The sequence below is a fragment of the Polypterus senegalus genome, unplaced genomic scaffold, assembly GCF_016835505.1.
Source record: "Polypterus senegalus isolate Bchr_013 unplaced genomic scaffold, ASM1683550v1 scaffold_6636, whole genome shotgun sequence".
In the NCBI taxonomy this organism is placed as follows: domain Eukaryota; kingdom Metazoa; phylum Chordata; class Cladistia; order Polypteriformes; family Polypteridae; genus Polypterus; species Polypterus senegalus.
The window spans coordinates 1-8,624 of NW_024382127.1; the positions used below are offsets into that span (position 1 = coordinate 1).

Here is an 8,624-nt window from a genome sequence, read left to right on the forward strand (position 1 = left end):
CTTTATCTGCTTCCGAGCAGTTGGTCTGGAGGGCGTAGCAGGAGATCACTCGCATAGTGATGTCACCCGTGTCGATCTTGAGTGACATGAGCCGATCCAATATTCGAGTCACTTCGACCACATTGTCCCATGTTTTCTGGCTGACCACTATTCCCACACCATTTTGGGGCTGGCTGCCATTGTAGAATAGCTTGAATCCATCGCCTATATCCCTTGCCTTTGCACCAGTCCATTTGGTTTCTTGGATGCACGCGATGTCGATGCGGCGGGTCTTGAGGGTGTCGGCTAATTCTCGGCTTCGTCCTGTCATCGTGCCGATGTTGAGGGTACCCAATCGTAGTGGTTGATGTTGTTGGACTCGCTTCTTTCGCCTGCCTTGTCCATGGGCAGATAGCCCTTGTCCACTTCTCACAACGTTCGGGTGAAGGCGCCGTGCAGTTGCCTCCGGGGGACGCCCTAGCATTATCTTCCAAATTTTGAGACGGTATTCCCATTTGATGTGACCAAAAAATGAATCGACTGATGTGTCGCTTCACCTGACGTCGAACACCCTCACCCAAAGGGTCATTGTTACCAGCCGGCACCACGAGGAGGTGGTGATGGGATTTTGCCAGCCGAGAAACCCAAAATAAAAATAAAAAAAAAATAGTTTTTATTTCTTTAAGATTATGAATCAGAAATTAATTCTTTGATCTGTTTTCTGAATCCAGTTTACAATAGTAGAGTGTAGAAACATGGCAGTAGCCATTAATTTGTGGGGTGCCAGTCAGTGACTGGACTCACACACTCACACACACTAATATTCTTAACTTATTTACTGTTCATCTTTAGAATGGACAGCGGAAAGAACCATGCAGATGTAGGAAAAGCATTCGGGCTCAACCCACACACTGACTGGGCCGGGCTGTGCCAACCTCTGTGCCACCATGTTCACTTGGTGATAATAATAATAATAATACATTTAATTTATAGCACATTTTTCTTGACCGAAAACACTATAAGGCATAACAAGAAAAGCAAAAAGTATAAGCTTAACAGTAAATGACAAATTGAAAAAACAACATCCAGTAATAATTATAAACAAAGCAGGACAGTCAATCAGAATGTCATTTGATTATGCAAATATAAGCCCAAATAAGACGGAAGTATATCTAAAAACTGATAAAACTGATAAATGTGTCTTTAGTTGTTTCTTTTAAGCATTTGAGCATCGGGGGTTTCTGAGGGCTGCTGGCAGGACCTTCCAGACACAACAATAAAAAGCTCTCATCCTCCAAGGCTGTAGTTTTGCAGTGTGGCTTCTGCAGGGTTAGTGAGCCAGCAGAATGGCGAGAGCATGAGGGGATGGAGGGTCTGAGGAGGCCACAGATGTGACGAGAGGCTGTGCCGTGGACTTCTTTGTGTGTTAGAATGAGAGTTTTAAATGTGACGTGTTTGTGAGCAGAGAGCCAGTGCAGTGACGCCAGTACAGGGGTGATGTGACGGTTCAGTGACGTATGGGTACGAGTCTGAGCAGCACAGTTTTGCACACACTAGAGCTTCTTAAGAGAATTTGCTGGTAGACCAAAGAGAAGAGCATTGCAATAATCTCAATGATGAAGGGCCTTAGATGAAGACATGAATTTTCTTTTCAGAAGCAGATAGTAACAGAAATATTCAGGGTCCTGCCATCTTGTGCTGATGAAACAAATACATTTTGGTAATGTTTTTAATGTGTGCATCAAACGTGAGCTGACTGTCATAAATAACTCCAAGGTTACAGACATTAATGGTAGGTGATAACAGAATTCTATCAAGAGATGAACTCAAATGATTTAATTTTTGTATTGAAGGAGGAAGACCTATTAAAGGAACCTCAGTCATTAAGCAATTTGATTGAAGAAACTTTTGTTGAGGAGAGTAGAGGTGGAAGTACATCTGGGTTTTACTCCAATATGGTCATCTAAATAACAATGATATCCTAAACTGTATTCCCTTATAATTTCCCCTAACGGTAACATAGAAACAATCAATGGTCTGATTATGTTGTGATCTTCATGGGGACTAAGATAAGTGTTCAGTCTATCACCAGAAAGTCTTTACTTGTGAAAATGTAAGTTGTCAAACACAGAAGTAGACATATTGCTGTATATGTTGTGGCCACTAGGGTGCGCCGCAGAGCTATGAACACCAGATACAACCACCACAGACACCAACCCAGGATAAGATCACGTTGTTTTATTACATGACAACACCTCAAAACTCTTACTTTTAACCGGCTCAACCTGACACAGACAAGCGTAGAACACAAGTTCAAGGCACACACAAGTTATTCTTTTTTACCTACTGGGAAACACCTTATCCTGTTTCCTGCAAGTACAGCACAGTTCCCAAGCACAATATCTTCCATCTCTTTTTCTCTTCTATCTCCTCCACTCCTCTGGTCAAGCTTCATTTTTCTCCTCCCGACTCTGACTCCCTGAGTAGTGGCTGCTGGCTCCTTCTATAGTGCACCCTTGAAGTGCACCAGGTGTGTGATGACCTAGTAGCACATCCAGGTGTGGTGGAAGTACTGCCCAAAAGGGCTTGGCAGATTGTGCTGCAGCACCCCATGGTGGCGCCCACGGATCCCAACAGGGCTGCACCAAACTCCAACTCCCATGGAGCCCTGTTGGAGTCCGAGGCACCACTGCAACCCAGGGGGCTGCTATGTAGCATCCCAGGGGAGGTAACTCTCTGGCCATGCTTGCTTTCCCAGAACTCCCAGACTGGAGGTGTCCTGGCTGGGCCTCAGCCGCACACCACAATATACATATATATAAAAATATAAATATATAAATATTCATCTGAGGTGTCCTTCATCCATGGAGAGACTGGTGTTGTCAGTCCCACTTCTCTTCTCAAATCTTCACTTTATTCTTCTCTTTGTGTCTACAGTTAGATTCCTTTCTATATGTTTCCTGCACAAAGAAATTGGTAAGAAAAGATTTTTCTTCTTTCTAAATGTAAAATAAAACTGTTAAAGATTTAAGTGGAGGGAGAGAGTTTAGTAATTCAAAGGACACAATAAGAACGTGAAACATTAGTGCTAGAAATGACAAGTCCAAGTAGAGGCTCTTTGCTAAGAAACATTCTGGAGTCTAAGGATGCTTTCCTGATAATATTATTATGAATATGATTTGTATTTGATTCCATGTCTGAGAGTGAATCAGTATTTTATAAGAACTGTTTGAACGTTCTTAGCTCACACACACCCTGAGGTGCCCACTGTGCTGTCCTCTCGTGTCTTATTTACGCCACTCAGTAAGGTGCCTTGTGTTTTCTTCTCATCTTCTTCTTTTATTTTAGTCCACTCTTCTTATCGTTGGTCCATCAGTTTGAGGGTCCTGGGGCTCAGACCCTACCTCAGTAGTACTGGACACAACACAAGAGTCCTCCTTATCCTTTGTTTGCTGTTGTTTTTATTCTAAAGCTCCGTCTGCTCCACTCAGTCTGATTATTAAACATTTGGATTTCTGTCCTCACATTTGGATTCACCACATTATTTTAACTGTGAACCCCTAAGAGTGAGCAGGACCCCGTGAAGTGGGCATCACATGTCACCTGATAGAAGTTCAGTCCTCCACTGTCACTCTGATGTCTCAGGTCACACAGCAGTTTGTTTCTGGTCACCGACACTCAGACAGTTGGCACTGAGGAGCCATTTGAACTGACAATGGAGAAGACAAATAGCAAGGCCATCAGTAGGAGACAAACTGGTCAAGACGAGGGTCTTCTGGCACGTGTCTTATTGTATTGCAGTCACACTAATTACACCTGCAGCGTTCATTTCTGTGTTTCTGTGGTCACGAGGACACGGTCAGAAGTCTCACAGTAGGACCTCCACTCCTAATAATCATAAATAATTCTGTTCCTTCTTCATCAGACGTCACGCAGATTCAAAGCCAAAGGCCAGTAGGCTGTTAATTCTGCAAATCCACTTTCAGTCTGTGCTTGGCACTCCAGCTATTGTCATGTCAATTGTTCTGCTGTCTATTATAAGGGGTCTTTATGAAGGGAAATTTGAAATGCAAAGATATTTTAAGACTTCAGAAGAGGAAAATGAAAGTAAATGAAAGTAGCGAGTGAGAACTGAAGAGATGATGTTTTAAGTTGACCCACCTGATTATTCACTCAGTAACGCAGCTCTCTTCTTCTGCAGAAAAGTCACAACGCTCACCAATGCAGGTACAATATTTGAACTGGGGGTCTCTGGGGGTCTTTCAAGTCTCACTCTTTATTGGACTCATTAAGTTTATTTCTTTATTTATTATTTTACAGAATGGAGGAGAATATGCAGCTCAGCAGGTACGGTTGATAAGCTGCTCATGAAATTCTCATTTTCTGTGTCTGTAGTCTTTGTGTCTTCATGTTAAACGTGTCACCTTCATAACCATGACAAGCAGGACCTTGTGAGCTCTGTGACTGTCCCCCAGGTCTCAGTAAATGGCTGAGGTCCCTCTGTGTGGGTGACATGGTGACACAGTGGTAGCGCTGCCATCTCACAGTAAGGACACTGGGGTTCACATCCTGGGGGCTCCTTGTGTGGAGTTTGTATGTTCTGCCTGTGACTGTGAGGGTCTCCTCCGTGTGCTCCAAAGACATGCAGGTTAGGTGGTCCGGTGACGCTCAGTTAGCCCTGATATATGTCTGAGTGTTTGCCCGCTGATGGACTGGCGTCCCGTCCATGGGTTGTTCCTGCCCTGCCCTGATGCCTGCTGTGATCGGCTCCATCTGCCCCTCGACTCTGCCCTGGATAAGCCGGTTATGACAATGGATGTCTGCTTGTTCTGTGTGTTTAAAGGCAGATGAGCTGCTAGTTAAGGAACAGGAAGACCTCAGCCTCTACTGCCCCCTGGTGGTCTCTTTGAATATCGCTAGTTCTCTTATTCCTATGAAGTTCACTAAACAGTCCTCTGTCATAAACAGCTGGATTCTTCTTGGCAGGCGGACATTACTTTATTTTGTGTTTCAAGAACGTCAGACAAGTCAGTAAAGACAGAACTAAAGACCGGACCCTCCTCGTGCAGACACAACTCCTCAGATGTCTTCCTCGGTACAAAGGACGCTCGTTTGTCTTGTAGACTTTATTCTCAGAAGGTCACTTTGACTCGGTGGTCTCGTACCGATTAGCACTGCATGTCATTGTCACTAATCCTGCTACTTAAAGACTCCATGATGTCCCTTCTGTCACTTAGGACCCTCTTGTGCTTCAATGCAGACCCTTTCTCAGGCCCACATTTCCAGCATGTCGATGTTGAAGTATTTGTGAGATGACAACACTGAGGACACACTTGAGGTTTTCACTCCCAACGTTTGCTCTTTTTAAAGTAAACTGAGTGCTGCTCAGTCCTCACAGGGCCCGCTGTCCATTCTCAGCCCCCTCAGTGTCCAGTCCTGTCCCCTCTTTAGTGCCACTTTGTGTTTTGTTCTGCTGTCCTGTCCTTTGTCGTCACTATCAGTGTTGTCACCTTGTATCTCCTCTCATCCCCCTCTCCTTAATAAAGCCCCCCTCACCTGTACTGACCGGTCACATGGTGTCCCTGCTGACTGATGACTTGTGACACTTCATCCTCATCACTGACAGGCGGCCATCTTGTGTTGTTAGATTCAGGGTCATAAATTCAGTGACCCCTGTTGTCACTTCTGACAAGGAACTGAGAAACATAAAGTGGGGGGTCTGCTAAATAAAAGGCCACCAACGCAGTGTAAGGACGAGAAAAGTGACAGAGTCACCGACAGAGCAGAGCAAAATGAATCAAAGTGGACAGGAATGACAGGAACAGGAGGACAACAGGCCAGGGGGGACATGAGACCCTCAGGTTAGTGACGCCAAGTCTGAGAGCTGCTGGTGAGTCTGTGAACGAGTGCCAGGCCTCACTGGTGGTCTTCTTGTTTGTGTCTTTAACAAATCCTCGCTGTGTCATTCGTCTTTTATTACAATGTTCACAGCGTGGTGATCAGGCTCTTTAGGGTTACATGAAGATAAAATGGAGGAGGTCAGAGGTGCGACTACACAGGGGGGCAGAGCAGTGACACAAAGAGACACACGAGGGGCTTGGTGGGCTGAGAACTGAACACGTGCTGTTTGACGTCTTTGTCTTTTTAATGTTCAGGTCCTTCAAGGAGTGTAAATGTGTTGTTGTCTTCCTCAAGTCCCCTGATTTCCTGACGTCTTCCTCTTTTCTTCTTCTTCTCCTCAGCTGATGTCACTTTTGATCCTGAGACTGCAAATCCATGGCTCATTGTGTCTGAAGATGGGAAAGAAGTGAGACTGACAGACACATGGCAGGAAGTGATGGACAATCCAAAGAGGTTTGACCGCTATGTTATTGTCCTGGCCAGAAGAGGATTCACGTCAGGGAGACACTACTGGGAGGTGGAGGTCGGGGGGAAGACTGAGTGGACTTTAGGAGTCGCCAGAGAGTCGGTCAACAGGAAGGAGGAGATTACACTGACCCCAGATGATGGATGCTGGACTGTTGGGCTGAGGAATGAGAACGAGTACACAGCTAACACTGACATTGCTGTCCCCCTCCCCCTGAGAGTGAAGCCGCAGACAGTGGGGGTCTTTCTGGACTATGATGAAGGTCAGGTCTCCTTTTACAATGCCCAGTCCCGCTCTCACCTCTACACCTTCACAGACTCCTTCACTGAGCCCCTCTATCCATACTTCAGTCCTTGTAATAATGACGGTGGTAAAAACGCGGCCCCTCTGGTCATCTGCCCCTGCGCACACACTGACCCCTCTGTATTAATGTTGTCTGTCCATCTCTGAGCAGCACAAAGCCGATGGAGACTTTCTTTAACATCAGACCACCGAACTCAAAGCCCCCCTGAGGTGTCCTGCTGTTTGCTGCTCGTCTGATTTTCATTTTCAGGATTTCTGTGTTTAATGAGACATCAGGACTGAACACTTGGGATTTTTAAATGGCGTCGGATCAAAGCGTCGGCTCCATAATCCAATGTGACTCTGAGGGTCTGAGAATGAACAGAAATCCTGAGTGCGCGTCTTTAATTTGACATTCAAAGAGGAATTCAACAAAGATGGTCGTGTTCTCCAAAGCACTGGATTGGTTTTCTTCAGTCGTCGTGTGACGTCACTTGCTGGTGGTCAGTCCTGATGACCCTGAGGTGCCCACTTTGTGACATTAAAAGACATGAAGAGTGTGAGCTGAGCAGAAGAAATCCGAGACCCTGAATATCGAGACCACCGTCCATTTTGTAACTCGCTTATCTAATTCAGGGTCTCAGGGGGCTGTCTATGTGGGGGGCAACACGGATAAGAACCAACCTGTGACACCAGAGCTGAAGGCCGGACCACCAATCACTGTGCTACTACGAGACCACCGATCAGACAAACCTGAATTCCTATCTAGCGTTATATACTTCTATTGTTAAACGTGGACTGAAATACACAACACTGTAAGTCTGCTGAGAAGTTCATCAACACTGAGATGAGTTTGTGATGAAATGAAATAAAACAGAAAGGGACGTCAAATGAAATAAAGAAAGGCAGGAATTACAAAAAGAAATCATCGACATCAGTGAGGTGACACGGCGCTGTCCTCTGAAATAAAATGGCTTTTCGTGAACTTCTCTGAGGGTCCACCTCACAGTCCTGAACCTCCGGCAGACTCGACGTCAATTCAGTGACACACACAGGTGGTCTGCTGCAGTGCTGGAGTCGGAGTGTGTGACAGAAATGACAATAATAAGTTTAATTACTGAACAGAGTGCTAGACGTGAGAAAAGAACTGAAGAAACAGAATTCAAAAATGGACGACTTCACACAAATCAGAACAATTAAAAATGACAACAGAATACAGAATTGTGTGTGAATGGCACCTCTTGTGGTCATAAAGTGTAATTAAAATAATTAAAAATGGACTCCAATTCATTAATCCAGTCCTCGTCTGAATCAGTTTATTTATTGTGCATTTGAGTGTGAAGGCGTATGTGAGACTCAAAAATGTCACTTTGTCTGTCATTTATAAATGAACTCAAATAGAGTCAGGGACAGAGCTGCAAGTGTGTTTGTCTGGTGTTACCAGTGACCAGGGGAGGTGTGACTGGGAGAACTGGGAGAAAAGTCATGTGACACCAGGAGAACACGTTAACTCCACAGAGACGCTGAGCATGCTGGGAATTGAAATTAGGAGCTGTGAGGCACTGGGCCACTTGGGGGCTTAATAATAATAATAATAATAATAATAATAATAATAATAATAATAATAATAATAATAATAATAATAATAATAATAATAATAATAATACTAAAGTTACATTTGTTGAACAGAAGCCTCTACAAATACACGTCGGCCTGCAGTATGAAAGTTGACGTCACTGATGAGATTTGCTGAGTGACTTTGGAGTTGTAGATAAACTCGTGTCATCAGCGTGATCTTCATGCTCTTCCTCTCACTAATCACAGTCACTGCTCTCGTCTGCACACCACACACATGTCGGTGGTCTTACTGTTCGTATCTTTGACTTTCTCACATGTTAATGAAACTCTAAACGTGATGTTCATGTTTGTCAAGCAGACAAGTCAGAGTTTCCTGTAATCTGCACTCTTGTCAGTAAACCTGAACTTGAATGTTTGC

At 44.6% G+C, this 8,624-nt stretch overlaps 1 protein-coding gene across 1 annotated transcript; it reads left to right on the forward strand.

Moving 5' to 3' along the window:
- The first annotated feature begins 851 nt into the window (after positions 1-851).
- LOC120520996 (E3 ubiquitin-protein ligase TRIM39-like) lies at positions 852-7,926 on the forward strand. Its single transcript, XM_039742922.1, has 4 exons — positions 852-859; positions 4,181-4,206; positions 4,300-4,326; positions 6,222-7,926. Exons 1-4 carry the CDS (start codon positions 852-854, stop codon positions 6,794-6,796), a joined length of 636 nt encoding a protein of 211 aa, XP_039598856.1. The 3' UTR covers positions 6,797-7,926.
- Positions 7,927-8,624: the final 698 nt, after the last annotated feature.

What these genes read in the sequence shown, in the direction of transcription:
- LOC120520996 (XM_039742922.1), top strand. An exon ending in CACAACGCTCACCAATGCAG is followed by an intron (nt 4,207 to 4,299) that starts GTACAATATTTG and finishes ATTATTTTACAG; the next exon opens with AATGGAGGAGAATATGCAGC. An exon ending in GAGAATATGCAGCTCAGCAG is followed by an intron (nt 4,327 to 6,221) that starts GTACGGTTGATA and finishes TCTTCTCCTCAG; the next exon opens with CTGATGTCACTTTTGATCCT.